Raw genomic sequence first — 15,000 nt, forward strand, 5'->3', positions numbered from 1 at the left:
AGAGAGAGAGAGAGAGAGAGAGAGAGAGAGAGAGAGAGAGAGAGAGAGAGAGAGAGACCTTGGAGGAAGAGAGGGCAACACCTAGGTTCCCAGGTCGAGTGAGATCGCCCTCTGCCCTCTTCAGTCCTCCCAGCTCATCCCCCTCCCCGTCCCCCCTCCCCTCCCCTCCCAGTCCGGCCTCCACGCACACCGGGCCGATGAATGGGTCTTCTCATGTGGAGGGGCCCCAGGGTATCAGCGGGGACCTGCCAGACCCCCCCCCCCCCCCCCCCCCCCTCCACCTCCCACACCGCAACAATACCTTTTACTTTCTCAGGACTTAAAACCTGCCGACTCACTCTGATGCCATCGATGGAAGTTATCGCTCGAAGCCGCAATAAGAACAAAAAAAACAAGCATATCGAATACATCTAACGTATCCATACTGGGTAGTAATAACGCGGGAGCCCTGCCGTCGGTTGTATTGTTAATACATAGCGGCTCAAACGAGCTCAGCCTCTGAAGTACCTGAAAACAGCTCCGCTAAGCGGTGGCATGTGTGTTAGTCTCACGCTTGCGTGTCGGGGCCACGCCCGCTCCCCACGGCCGTGTCGGGGCCACGCCCGCTCCCCGCCGCTGTGTCGGGAACGTGGTCGTGAGCCGGAGAAGGGTTTCCGTCAGAGGGAGAGGAGACGGGTGATGGATGGGTTTGGCGCCTGCCTGACAGAAGTCTTTCTTCGGACTAATCCGGGTGATTAGTCGGGACATTACTCTCCTGGGACGAGGTGCGGGGAGGGGTGGGGTGGGGGGTTAGGGGGCTATAGGGAACTCTAGGCGGATAGTCTGTCTGACCCGTGCACACACAGGTTGGGAGGAATACACCGGGGCAGAGACAATGACGGGGCTCGTCCTGAAATCCCAAACCGCCACACTGACTGATCACATCTCCACGTCCCCTCCCTGATTCCTCTCCTGTCGAAGGAATGCACCATTTTTCCAACAGCATGACCAACAGCTTTTTAGACTCCTACTCAAATCCAGGGCCCAGATACCCGTTCTAAATCCACGCTCCTGACATGTGTTGTAAAACAAGTGTTTTTTTTTTACGCCAGCCACCAACCAATAGCGTGTGGCGGATTCGGATCAACCTCTGGCATTCCTGGGTATATTTAAACCATTGCTGAACTGTCCACCGTGTTAAAGGAACAAACAGATGCTCTCGATGTATGACATCCTTTCACAGGCCTTGTTCATTGCCACGAGCTGGCTTTTACGATCGCTGTCTGGTCGATACTGCAACCCTTTTTTCCTATGCATGAATTTGCCATCATGCTCGGAAAAATAAACTGGTTTTGTGTCTCATTATACCTGAACCTGATCATTCCAGCCTGAAGCATTTGAGGTCTTACACCTCGCTGGGAGAAATATGAATGGAAAAATACACATTAAACACATTGACATTGTTAAAGGTATCTTTTATGTGATTGGCTGAACACACTTTTAACACATTGACATCGTTAAGTGCGTATTTTATGTGATTGGCTGAATACACATCAAACACATTGACATTGTTAAAGGTGTATTTTATGTGATTGGCTGAATACACATCAAACACATTGACATTGTTAAAGGTGTATTTTATGTGATTGGCTGAATACACATTAAACACATCGACATTGTTAAAGGTGTCTTTTATGTGATTGTCTGAATACACATTAAACACATCGACATTGTCAAAGGTGTCTTTTATGTTATTGGCTGATAGCAATATCAGCCTCATATATCCCAACACCTCTGCTCTTTTGGCTGTAGAACGACAGGAAACAGCGGCGAGGAGTGAAAGCCATTCTGGGTAACAGTGGAAAATAACTCTCCAAACACTTGAGCAGATCTGGAAAGCCTGACAAGATTGCGAGTGAGGTATTGCAAGTAACAATATTACACACATCAGGAACAAAACGGGAATGAATTGTACATGGCTGTCCGTCCGCTTAGGACCATGTTAAAGCATTTACATGTTATAGGCACAAATTGTTCCTTGAGTAGACATAATATCTCCTCCTTTTCTGTCTAAAGCGGCCTGCCAGCCCAGGGTGGTGGGACGTGAGATGGAGTAGGTGTGAGGGAGAACTCAATACGTCCGTGTGTTGTTTTGACAGCGGGGTCAGAGGAGGAGGGATCAGGAAGACCAGGGGAATGAGACGGGCGATAAAGTAAAGTGAGGAGGTGGGAAGGTTCTGGAGGGGCCTGTCGTATCGCTTTCTTTTTGTGTTTGCAATGTAACTATGTGCGTGTGAGTGTGTGTGCGCCTGTGTGTGTGTGTCTGCCTGAGGGCATGGCTAGCATGGCGGGATAATGTTGTGTGTGTCTGGGTCATTGCCTTAGAAGGAAGTCTGTGTAACCTTCCTCCTTCAGGCTCCTGAAGACTATAATGGTTATAAAAACAGATTTATCTTAAAAGCTATTAACAGATGTCTGCTATTGAGGACCCTTCTGACTCCTGCCAGCTTTTCACACTTGTCTTCTTGTTGAATTATATATTTTTATTGAAACAGAGTTTATTCTTTGATAAACTCCCTTAATTCCGTTTAAATGGAACAATAATATTATCTTATTCAGTATCCATTATTTATATAAATAGGTATTGTGTCCTTCTATGGCTCTTGATCTGCAGTGTAAGATAGGATTATTCACTTTGGATATTCATCACATTCAACACTGCAGTGGTGGAAGTGATTCATTAACATAAGTACTCTCTCTCTCTCTCTCTCTCTCTCTCTCTCTCTCTCTCTCTCTCTCTCTCTCTCTCTCTCTCTCCTCAGAGGACCTGGATGACCTGCGTATGGAGGGAGTCACGGGGCTGGTTCCTTCGGGGAGTAAGTTCAGCCAAGGACGCAGCTCGTATCAGTCGGAGCCCCAGGCCAAAGTCACGCTCAACATCTGCTCCAGATGTGCCAGGTAAAGTGCCTCTCGTCCCTCCATCCCTCAGCGTCCCTATCCTCCTTATCCCTCATCTGGCAGGGCCGACACTCTGATCTCCTCTACAACCCAGCGGTATGCGCTCTGTCACGGTGAGCACTGTTCACCAAGGCTGTGACAGAGCAGGCCTGAGCTGGTCAGAGCTGTCGTTGAGGCCGTGGATATAAGGGATGGCAGAGTCTGTTTTCGTCATGGGAGACTCAGGATACTTTGCTTCTGTAGGTTGACTCAAAATCTTAGTGGAGGCAAAAATAATTCTTGTCAACACTATTGACAAACGCATTCGTCACTAGTCCGTCAGCCCACATTCATGAAGGCATTTTGGCGGACATGTAGAAACCAAGCCTCAATGTCAAAACACACACAATATAAGAACCTACACGGATAATCCTAACACTGTGTCGCAATATTTACATAATTTTAATACTTGGTCGTAGTCAATTCCACAAATTAAAGCTGACCGCCTGTCACTGTCACTGTCGATCTCCATCCCAGCGCAGTCCCTGTTGGGCCCTTGCCTCTCTCTCCATGTGTCTCTCCCTGTGTCTCGGCGGAAGTCTGCATACTGCATGATCAAGATGGCCGCTGGTTTGCACCGTGCCGCCGGTGACACGCTGACGGTATCAGCACACACCGGTGTGTGCTGATACCGTCTCCCCACCATTGTCCTTCTTTTCCTCTTCCGACACGCTTTCCTGTTTTCTTTTCCCGCGCTTATCTGGATCATCAAACGCAATCGACGCCCCGTTCTTTCTGAGCAGAGATGTCGGCGGCGGGCCGGGGAGGTGCGCGGGTGTCGCGGTGATCCCAGGCGTCGATATAAAACAGGTCCCGACTCGCCGAGACGTCAGGCACACGCGTCTGTTTGGGAAGGTTGATTCCTCTGCAGTTTGTCTTGTTGACTCTTCCTTCATTCGTGACCCATGAGCCCGTTTGGGTGCTACGTTCATCAGGCGAGGCGCTCTCCTCTCTCGGGGGCCGTTGCAGGAAGAGAAAGGTTCTCGGCGAGGTGTTCATTGAAGGTTTATGATGGGATGCCGATGAGTTGATCGTGGTCCGTCTCACCTTATCGCCTGGGCTCTGGGTTGGATGCTTGGCGGGCGCTGGCCTACACTGCAGTCTTGGCTCACGCAACGAGCATCTAATGTGTGATTAAACTGAAACAGCAGGCAGCTGTTCTCCCTACCTCAATCTGTCCGTCTCTCTCAATCGCTCTTATTCACCCTGTCTCTCTCCCACTCCGTCTCTCTCATTCAAGCTGTCTCTCGCCCACTCCTTCTCCCTCATCCCCTCATACTCTCTCTCTCTCTCTCTCTCTCACTCTCACTCTCACTCTCTCACTCTCACTCTCTCACTCTCTTTCTCTGGTACCAGCCAAATTCCTGTTCCGTCCTCTTTACCCTTACCACCGATTCTTTCCCAAGTTTCATTGGCGAGGAAGCGCAGGTCATTCATAGTGTGTGTTTGGATAGTGGATCGGCAATAAACAGATCATCAGGATGGAAACCATGCTGGAAACACACAGCGTGCTTTCTGTGCTCTTCTGAAGGCGAGCAGCGCTTGAGTTTGTGAGTCGGTATGTGCACAATCAGGTGCTCACGCAGGAGTCGAACACACACACACGCGCGCGCGCGCACACACACACACACACACACACACACACACACACACACACACACACACACACACACACACACACACACACACACACACACACACACACTACCATGATACTGTAGCGGCACTCTCAGATAGAAAGACCAAAATAAAGACCCGACCTTACTGTTGAAGTAAGTTTCTAACTTGTTTGACTCCCAGCCAAAAGGGTCTGTTTGTAAACCCCCAATATCTGCACCCCCAATGTCATCCGGGATCACGATGGCTATCCCCTTCCTTCTCATTCATACCGTGTTTATAGAAAAAAGTAACTTTGACTAAGAGCGACGAAACGCTAAATGAAGCCAAAGTGATGATAAAATATTAGCTGTTGTCAGTTCAGTCCAATGAGCCAGAACCACGGCCCTCTTCAGCCTGCAGGGTACAGCTTGAGCAGAACACCATGTGTGTACTCTGCTGCCAGGCCCAGGAGAAGGTGACAAACCCTTTCACACCCACAGCGTGAAGGCGTCAATTTGCTATTCCTCGCTAGCGAGAGGCTGTCTGCATTCGCAGCAGCCCTGTCCTCACATGACCTGCTACGGGGACCTGCTAATGCTTCGCCTTTTACAATTCAGGCAAAGTGAGTGTATTGACAATGAGGATTGGATTTAACGTGCATTCATTTTGTCATAAGTTACATAAAATGCAAATATTTATTGAGAATAATTTCGAATTAAATGTCCAGAACCAATTCGGGTAACCGTGAACATTTCTTATAAAACCTGAATTGAGAGGGTTCCACACAATTTTATTTTATTTTTTAATTAAAGTGATTTAGTGGCATTCTTAATGGTTCCATCTTCTTCTACATCCTCCTCTTCCTCCTCCTCCTCCCCCTCCTCCACCCCCACGTGTCTCTCCAGGACAGAGCCCTACCGCCACCCAGTGGAGGGGCTCTATACCCAGAGCCCTACCGCCACCCAGTGGAGGGGCTCTATACCCAGAGCCCCACCACTACCCAGCGGAGGGGCTCTATACCCAGAGCCCCACCGCCACCCAGCGGAGGGGCTCTGTACCCAGAGCCCTACTGCCACCCATTGGAGGGGCTCTATATCCAGAGCCCCACCGCCACCCAGCGGAGGGGCTTTATACCCAGAGCCCCACCGCTACCCAGCGCAGGGGCTCTGGGTATAGAGCCCCCCTAGCCCCCAGCAGCGGGGCAGGCCTCCTCCTCCGCCTGTTCTCAAGAACTCAGCCCTCTGCGGTCTGTCTTTCGTGTGTCTGGTCTGCGGTCGTGCCCCCCCCCCTCTCCCTCAAGACCTCAGCTGTGGTTAACTACTTATTCTCTACGTACGAATACTACGTATTCTCTGTACAACAAGTCAGTCCCTCTTCACAGGACTTAACCTCCCCTTTGTGTGCAAAGGCATCCCTTAAGCCCAAGAGAAAGTCTTCTCAGGCCCTGGTTTTCCAAACGCATGCTCTACTCTGAAAACACCCTGAAATGACATCAATGAGGAATGGCTGGGAAATTGACTCAAAGAAATATGAATTATGGCCCTGATTTTGACATGGTAATGAGAATGTGTTGCTTAGGTTACCACACAAAATATGTGGCAGATCCGGGGCCGATAGTACCTTCACTGGGGGGTGAGGCCATGGGAAGGGGTTGGGGGCCCCTGGTCTAGTAGATGTTGTGGCCCTAAGGGGATGCAAGATGGCAGATAGCAACAGTACCAAGTTGGGGTGGAGGGCTGATATGGATCGTTTAAAAAAAAAAAAAATGTTTTTTTTATTTCTGCAATATTATTTGTGGAAGGGTTCAGGAGTCAGTGGCCTCAGGCTATACACACATATATTCAGGATATCCTCTTTGGACTGTTTTTTTATTAAAGACAGCGAAGAAAGGGAGGGATCTATGATGGAGTTGAGGGAGACTATAACAGCTGTCATCGTCTTTGAATCACCCAAGTAATAGAGTCAGGGATATATCCATCATTCCGATGAAATCGAAATCACAATGGATAAATTCAATGACAGTTAAGAAGTGTGTGATAAAGGGAGGTTTTATAACAATGTGAAATTATTGTTCTTAACGATGCCCCTTGCCCTTTAAAAGTGTGTTATAAGTGTGTGTGTGTGTGTGTGTGTGTGTGTGCGTGCATGTGTGCGTTCTCCGGTGTGTGCGTGTGTAAATATTTTAGCAGAGGAGCAGACAAAAGGCCACGTGTAGGACGTTCTTCTTTTTGTAGACCGCCAGATCGCCACTGAGATTGATAGTTAGCATTCCCCTACCGCTGAATGAAAAAACAAGAAATTCCTCAAGTTGTTTGTGTTTCGCCCACAGTATACTTTTACAGTCTCCAAGGACGCTAAATCTCTCCAGCACGATGCAGAGACAGCCCAGATCGGCCAGACCCTCTTCCATACAGATATCCTCATGCGAAAGAGCCATCCAGCCTTAGAGCCGTAAAGATTAGGGCCGGTTATGCTTCAGGTTTTGCGATAAGTAGGATTAGAGAGCCGATTTCATATTTTCCGTTAATTCCTGGGGAAAAATGGAAAGAACATTTCCTTTGCTGTATCCACTGGTGAGTTTGTAATCGAATACCGTTGGTTGCATATGAATGTAATCTACTGCAGAGATGTGTGTTTTCATATTTTCATCTTCAGCGGGAGGAGAAGCGCTGATGAACAGATAGGATCCGTGCCCACAGGTTCTTCCTGTCTCGCAGCCTTCCCAGATGTCCCGAAGCCCCTATTGGCTGAGAGATAATCATCCCCAGTGAACACTTCTTCTTTGTTTCGCCACCTTTGACACGATAGCCATCCGCTGTTTGTCCGTTTCGGGGGATCTTACATTACAAAGTATAAATATTTACACGCAGATTACAATGTTTGACCACGCGTCGACCCCGTCTGCCAAACACAGGAAGGCCGCCGTGTGGGGTTGTTAGCTTAGCGTACGCTGGCTGTAAGTGTTGTTGATGGTGGACAGGAACTAATGGTGTTATGTGTTGTCGTGTGTTTATTTGTTGTCTGCGTAGGTTGCAGGGGGACAGCCTGTCGGACACGAGAAGCGTGGAAGGGCATGCGTCTCACGTCCCGGAGCAAGCTGTACCTGACATCTCTGGTGAGATGTGCCCAAACTAATACCCCTAATGCATTGCACAAGTGCATAATTACTAACACACTATCATTGATGCGTTTACATGATTATGCTATGACACATTAGTTATGGGATCACATATTTCAAAGATACAGACTGTTATTGTCTTTTATTGTTTCTGTCCTGTCTTTCACTCTTTCTCATATGATTTAATGTATGCCTTATGTCCTACTGTGGTGTGTGTCTGTGGGTGTCGGTGCTTGTGTGTGCGCCTGTGTGTGTGTGCGCCTGTGTGTGTGTGCGCCTGTGTGTGTGTGTGTGTGTGTGTGTGTGTGTGTGTGTGTGTGTGTGTGTGTGTGTGTGTGTGTGTGTGTGTGTGTGTGCGTGCGCAGCTTTGTTGCCCGGGGTGGATACAGTGGCAGGTCGGCTGAAGGAATTTGAAGTTGCTTCTCAGGTAACGTGGGCCTTGTGAATGTCCTCAACACGTCCGTCACCAAACAATCTGGATCACTTTACACCATAAATAACCAAAGGGGGGACGGTCATTGATGGGGTAAAGTGAGCACTCCCATACTCTCACGGACAACGATTACACCCAGTCACGCACACACACACACACACACCCACACCCACACACACACACACACACACACACACACACACACACACACACACACACACACACACACACACACACACACACACACACACAAATGCATTCTCACTCTCTCTCCCCCCTCCTATTGTCAAGGGGAGTTTAGACTGCCTAAATCACTCTGTGATTTGGACGCGACCCAGGTCAGGAACCATTCGTCTTTATGAATTTCAGCTTACACAAGAGAACGCCGATAGACAGCCCTGCACAATCACACATCTCCCCGTATCGTCTTGCTCAGAAGCACCTGCGTGCAATTTGAAGAGAACAATTGAAAAGAATAGCCAGTAACTCAATTACAGATGCTGAGGCTTCCTTAGAGGTTTCACACAAAAGGCCCCTAAATATTCATGGCCGGTGGACGTTTTATTTTCCCCGTATTTTTCCACCGTGCTTTTGTTCTACGGCTGGATGGCGTGAGAGCGAGTCTCGCTCTGTGGGGGTCAGAGAGACGTTGGTATCGTTGGAAAGACAGAAGCGTAGAAATGAAAAGAAAACCCACCCTCCTTATCATCATCTTCATCGTCATCATCATCATCATCATCACATGCTGTTAATAACGCTGAGGCTCCAGCACCTTTTTAGAGTTGCCCAAACCAGTCGATACCTCATTACAATTAGCCCCAAAGCCAAGCCTGAACCTTTTTTATCATGAACCAAAGAAAACGACGGAGAAGCCTTTTAAACTGCTTTTTTGTTTTTTTACCGATAGAAAAAAGAGAAGGGTGGGGTGGTGGGGGTGGGGTGGTGGGGGGGGGGGTGGTGGGGGGGGGGGGGGGGGTAAGGAGTTGTGTGTGTGTGGAGCAGATGCGTGGTGGCTCCACGGTAACGGGGACCAGACCGGCTCAGAGACCGGCGGAGGCCTGCTGTTTGATCTTCAATAAGAACACCGTTTAACACCACGGGCTCAGAACAACAAGAAGCCCTTATCAAGATATGCGTATTATACTTGAACGACTACACAACCATACATCATATTAATACTCATAATGACCGCAGGATTGCCTCTGATGTGACACATGCTTCATGCTTTCTATGTTTCATATGTTGGTATGTTTTTGAATAATCCCAGTCTTCATATCTTATTATTACTTTCATAATGTCCTTAAAATTGGCCCTCACATGCAACAGGAGCCCTAACTCAACCCATGTCCACAAACAATTCCTAACTCCAACCATCGTCCAATTCAAACTCGAGATATTTCCAACATACTGTTTTTCATAATGTATTTACAAATCTTTGATCCCAGTCTTATAGATTCTTTTTTGGAGTCTTAGTGCCATATTCTATGTCAGTGTTCCTCAAACAGGTGGTACTTTGGCCCTGAGAAAGATTGCAAAAATAATGGCACATTCATCACATTTGTTGAATCTGATTAGCAATTTAATACAATTGAGTCATTCGGATTACTAACATGCAAGTTCTGTAAACCGTTCCACCGAATGACTGAAATCCTGAGTGAGGTAACCGACTTACCTCTTCATTGTGTTCAGTTTCGTGCCTGTGAAATCGTGTACTTGGCAGCGTTTTCAGACTCAGGGGTACATGAGTCAAAAGATAGAGTCCTAGTTGACACTATTAGTGCTGGGGCACAACACCTGGGTCTTTCAGAGCGGTAATGGGTCTCCCAGTCATCAGTCTTCCCCTGGGTTCTGACATCAGCCACTGTCATGGCTACATGAGCTCTGTAGCCCCAGGTCTCGCTGCTGCACATCACTCCTACCGTTTAGAACCACAGCCGGGTGTGTGTGTGTGTGTGTGTGTGTGTGTGTGTGTGTGTGTGTGTGTGTGTGTGTGTGTGTGTGTGTGTGTGTGTGTGTGTGTGTGTGTGTGTGTGTGTGTGTGTGTGTGTGTGTGTGTGTGTGTGTGTTCTTATGTTTGTGTGTGCTGTGTGCATGGCAACGAGTGTGTCTCTCTGTGTGTGTGTGTGTTTGTGTGTGTGGGCCCATGTTTGTGTGTGTGTGTGTGTGTGGGCCCATGTTTGTGTGTGTGTGTGTATGTGTTGGTGTGTGTGTGTGTGTGGGGGGGGGGCTGTATGAAGGTGTGTGTGAAAGAAACCCATCTGGAAACGGCAAAGTTCAAATGTCTCCTCTCACCTTGTTGTAGCTGAGGCTAATTGTTGTCGTGTTTGATTGCTAACGCTGACAGGCTAATGCAGTCTGTCTTCCTAATGGCTTGTTAGGTGGATGGCGGCTGTGGGGGGGTCATGGGAACTGGAGGCCGGCAGAGACTACTCTCACTCACTCTGTGGCTCACTCACACAAATCTGCTGGACCAACATTGGTTTTCTATTTTCAAATGTCATTTGTCAGCTATAATATCATGATATTACAACATGCGCACATTGTTTGAGTTGAGGTGATTTGTGTTGTATAGGGTCAGCACTTGGGCCATGACAGCAGTGGAAAGTAAAACATGGTGAATGATCAATAGTAATTCACCCGTTGCAGTTACTGCCAAGATGTGAAGGCGATAATTGTCCAATTTGGGCATTCCCAAAGCAGTTAGGGGACTACTCCACTATTCTCACTCACACACCCACGCACGGACACATATGCACATGCACACTCACACAGACAAGTGTACAAGAGAACACTCATACACACAAACATATGTACTTGCAAACTCTCATAGGCACACACACACACACACACACATGCATGCTCACTCTCACACACAAACACATACAACCACACACGCACACGCACACACACACACACACACAAACACACGCACACCCACACAGGTCCGCCAGGATTCCTCTCCAGGTCACGTCACGCGTGTCCAATCATATTGTTTGAGTGCAATCCGCCAACGCCTGGCTCGGTGTTACCATTAGACGATCAGTCAGGGGAAAACGGTGCACTTTTATGCTAGAAGTAAGATAATTAGGGTGATGCAATGGCGTGTGTGTGTGTGTGTGTTTGTGTGTGTGTGTGTGTGAGCCAAGTCAGCAGCATTGTGATGGTTTATTTGTATTTCCAGAGGAGTTTGGCAGCCCCTCAGCGAGACCGAATCGCTTTGCCTTCATTTAAATCGACGATACCCCCCATACACACACATTCACACAGACACACACACACGCACACACACACACACACACACACACACACACACACACACACACACACACACCCACACACAGACCCTTTGTGGGCCAGGCTCCACACTGTTGCCTAACCAGATCCCCAGGATGAGCAGATAGAGGTAGAGCTGATGTGATCCACTGTGGAGGAGCTCTCGTCTCTGTAGGTCGAACAGACTTTTTGGATTTCAATCTTTTGTCCTTTAATGTGGCCTTTGTGTCTGAGATGAGTTATTGGCTTAATGACGCCATACGGAGCAGCTCTGCTCAAAAAGGGTCTGCTGTGCACACCGCAGGCCTCGGTTGAACTTGTTTTCCTATTACCATGTTTGCATGACATGTATGTGTTTTTAATGCAGCTACTGCGGTGGAAGGGTGGATACTCATGACTTAACCTCAATACACAACCAGACCAGGGTTCTCTCCCTGTACTCATTCTGAACAGGCTTCCTGAAGCAAGTCACTTTCAGTCAGTAAAATGTAGATGTAAAATCCGTTTTTTTATTTGCTTGTGCTTTTAATGTTATGCGCAAAAACACCAGTTACGGCCTCTTCCTACAACAACAGATACACCAGGCTGTATCCATTCTGCTGTTTGTTGAAACAGAGGCCTTTATGACCACAGGCCAACTTCCTGGATATCTTCTTAACAAACAATTTCTCATCTTCTCATCTCTCCTCTGCTCCAGTGATGCATTTCTCTTCTTTATTGACCTCGGAGTGTTCTCGCAATCATAGAGCACTCCAAGATCCCTCTTTTGTGTGTGCGTGTCTTTTTTATGTGTTTCTGTGTGCATGTGTGTGTCTCTGTGTGTGATTGTATGTGTGTATGTGTATGTTTGTGAGTGCATACGTGCGTGCATGCGTGCCGGCGTGTATCGTGCACAGCACAGACACTATGTCATCTCTTCTTGTCCCAGCTTGGTAATTGGAGGAAAGCTTGAATCAGCCTCTAATTGTGTTATTGTCAATATCCTGTTTGCTTTTAATCCAGGCATTCCAGGCAAGCCGTGCAGCCGTACATCCACTGGCAGGATCTGAAACCAACTGTGCGCCAACAGAGCAAACAGGAACTCATTAAATGTGGAACATCCCATATCCCTCCCTCGTAGCCAGAGCCTAGCTGGAAGGGCTAAAGAACTGAATCAGAAAGCATTGGAATACATTTATTGTAAGATAAGAGAATAAATGTTATCATGGCCTTTATATATTTTAGAGGATAATAACTGGCTAAAAACCCTTACAGATATGCCTCGAGATATTTATATTGAACAATGACCTATAAACAAGTTAATCCCATTCAATTTCATGCGCGTAGTCCTACACAGCTCCAGTCTCAAAGGGCTTCACAGGTCCCCAGTATAGGATGTCCCCCTAACCCTTAGCCCTCTTAAGGACATGGTGATCTTCCCAGATTCAGATCCATGCTCCTTGTCATAAAAAGCGATGGCTTCCACATTAGTACAGAGTAGAACATGAAAGCGTGGCGCTGTTTGACTCTCCCTCCCAATGTCGACCATCCGGGCTCTTACCATTTCATCCATCCCTCGTTCATTGCAGAAACTACGGGACTCTTTTCCTTAGAATGTCTCCAGCCTTAGGGAACCCTTCTGAAGGCTCGTAGATCTGTGGTGCTCACTTTCAAGTCTCAACTCTCTCGTTCTCTGTGGGAACAGGAGAGTCAAAGAACTTTTAAAATGAACAAAGAGATCGCATCGCTCTGGAGCACAACTGTAGCAGGACATGGGAGACCAACCATACTGCAAACACATGCCATATGCTGCTGCTTCTTCTTCTTCTTCTTCTTCTTCTTCTTCTTCTTCTTCTTCTTCTTCTTCTTCTTCTTCTTCTTCTTCTTCTTCTTCTTCTTCTTCTTCTTCTTCTTCTTCTTCTTCTTCTTCTTCTTCTTCTTCTTCTTCTTCTTCTTCTTCTTCTTCTTCTTCTTCTTCTTCTTCTTCAAATCACTGCTGCATAAGTGTAAATCAAAAGAAATGACAGCAAACTACTGCATACATCTGTTTTCTGAATGGTATTGCTTAGTGTGCCTTGTGAGGTGGGCATGAGTATGGGCTTCTTTAGGATGACAACAAAAGTTGTCATCGCTTCTAACGTAAAAAGCCCTTTGAGCTCACGAGTCTCAGCCTCCAGCCACAACAATCTATGTGTACTGCTCTCCACTTTGTTATGGTCATTTCCCCGACCACACGCACATACCTATTGAACATGTCAATCCATTCATCCATTCTCTTAGACTCTGTCTGCCCTTAACATGGATTCAATTTTTGGAGAAATTAGATCCATATTTGTTAGAGAGGAATCTTCGCAAATCCTTTCTTTCCTCCAGCTTTTTTCGAGATGGTCTGCTGGTTTTGTCAAAGTGGACACGGAGAGCGGGAAAATATGGCATGTTGGGTTTTGGGCCATAAAGTTTGTATCCCGTCTAGTCAGATCCAATTGCATTTTTAAGATCAAAGGATTCTCTCACATGTCTCTTCGGATCTTGTTTTTGTAGCTCAACCCTTTTATAAGGGAAGTTGACCTCTTTAAAGAAGAGACATATTGTAAATCACACATTAATGTAGTACTACGGATAGTGGATGTTGCAACGTTAAGGCTAACCGACAAGAACCGTGAAGTTGGTCTCCATTTTGATGGTCTCCATTTTGATGGTCTCTATTTTGATAGTCTCCAGTTTGATGGTCTCTGTTTTGATTGTCTCCATTGAACACATGTCAAATGTTTATTTGCAAGGAGGCTTGCATAGGGAATGCCATGACTTTGTACTACACGTGTTTGGCAGGAACACGATACACACTGCACAAGTTTAGAGTATTTGATAATGTTATAAATGTTGGGACTAATCTCTTGCCCGAAGGCACGTTACAATATATGTGCGGGCTACGTTTCCCAAAAGAAGCATTCTTTTGGAAGTATACATGTGGTCGAAGCTGTGAGAAATCTGAACAAATCAGTGTGCGGATTAATTAATCTCCCTGGATTCATAACAACGATTTTTTGGTCAGAGATTCTGACCAAAGAAAACGAAGAATAACAAAATACCTTTGCCAAAGCCTTCATTCCTAGTCTGTGACATTTGATGAAAACCATTCCATATCTATTCCAACGCAGAACTTAATTCCTGGCTAATCAAAAGCAACCATTTATTTAGCAAAAAAAAAAATATTTATATATTAATTTTGTTTATTTTCGGATGTTATCTGGGAAGGTGAATTGATTGCAGACATGCCTGCATCCTGTCGAGAATCCAGTGTAGCGGTCTGTATAAACCAGAGCTGAGCATCAACATGTGAAAGGTTTATATGGTCCTGATTACAGTTCACAATCTTTGGACACAAGCTCCAAAAGAAAAAAATACTTTTGCTGATAAGATTTTGGGTGGGGGAGGAGAGGAATGGAATGGACTCTTCTGGGTTCGGTCCAGTCAGTTTCTTCATTCTACCTGTGAACATTAATTATTGTAAGGTATTAACAGATGCCTCATCTCTCTGGATCGTATCTGTACTCACTGTACGTTTGAATGAAAGTATCATCACATAGATAAAGAAGTTTTAACCCAGATTTGTATAATTCGC

General features: G+C 46.7%; 1 protein-coding gene across 1 annotated transcript in view; it reads left to right on the plus strand.

Moving 5' to 3' along the window:
- Positions 1–15,000, plus strand: part of c23h8orf34 (chromosome 23 C8orf34 homolog) — a 55,089-nt gene that overhangs the window by 26,497 nt on the left and 13,592 nt on the right. The window contains exons 7-10 of the mRNA XM_056584785.1: positions 173–231; positions 2,802–2,937; positions 7,605–7,690; positions 8,059–8,120. Of these exons, the coding sequence (XP_056440760.1) occupies positions 173–231; positions 2,802–2,937; positions 7,605–7,690; positions 8,059–8,120 (343 nt within the window). The remainder of the gene's footprint in view (positions 1–172; positions 232–2,801; positions 2,938–7,604; positions 7,691–8,058; positions 8,121–15,000) is intronic.

Source organism: Gadus chalcogrammus, chromosome 23 (assembly GCF_026213295.1).
Source record: "Gadus chalcogrammus isolate NIFS_2021 chromosome 23, NIFS_Gcha_1.0, whole genome shotgun sequence".
In the NCBI taxonomy this organism is placed as follows: Eukaryota; Metazoa; Chordata; class Actinopteri; order Gadiformes; family Gadidae; genus Gadus; species Gadus chalcogrammus.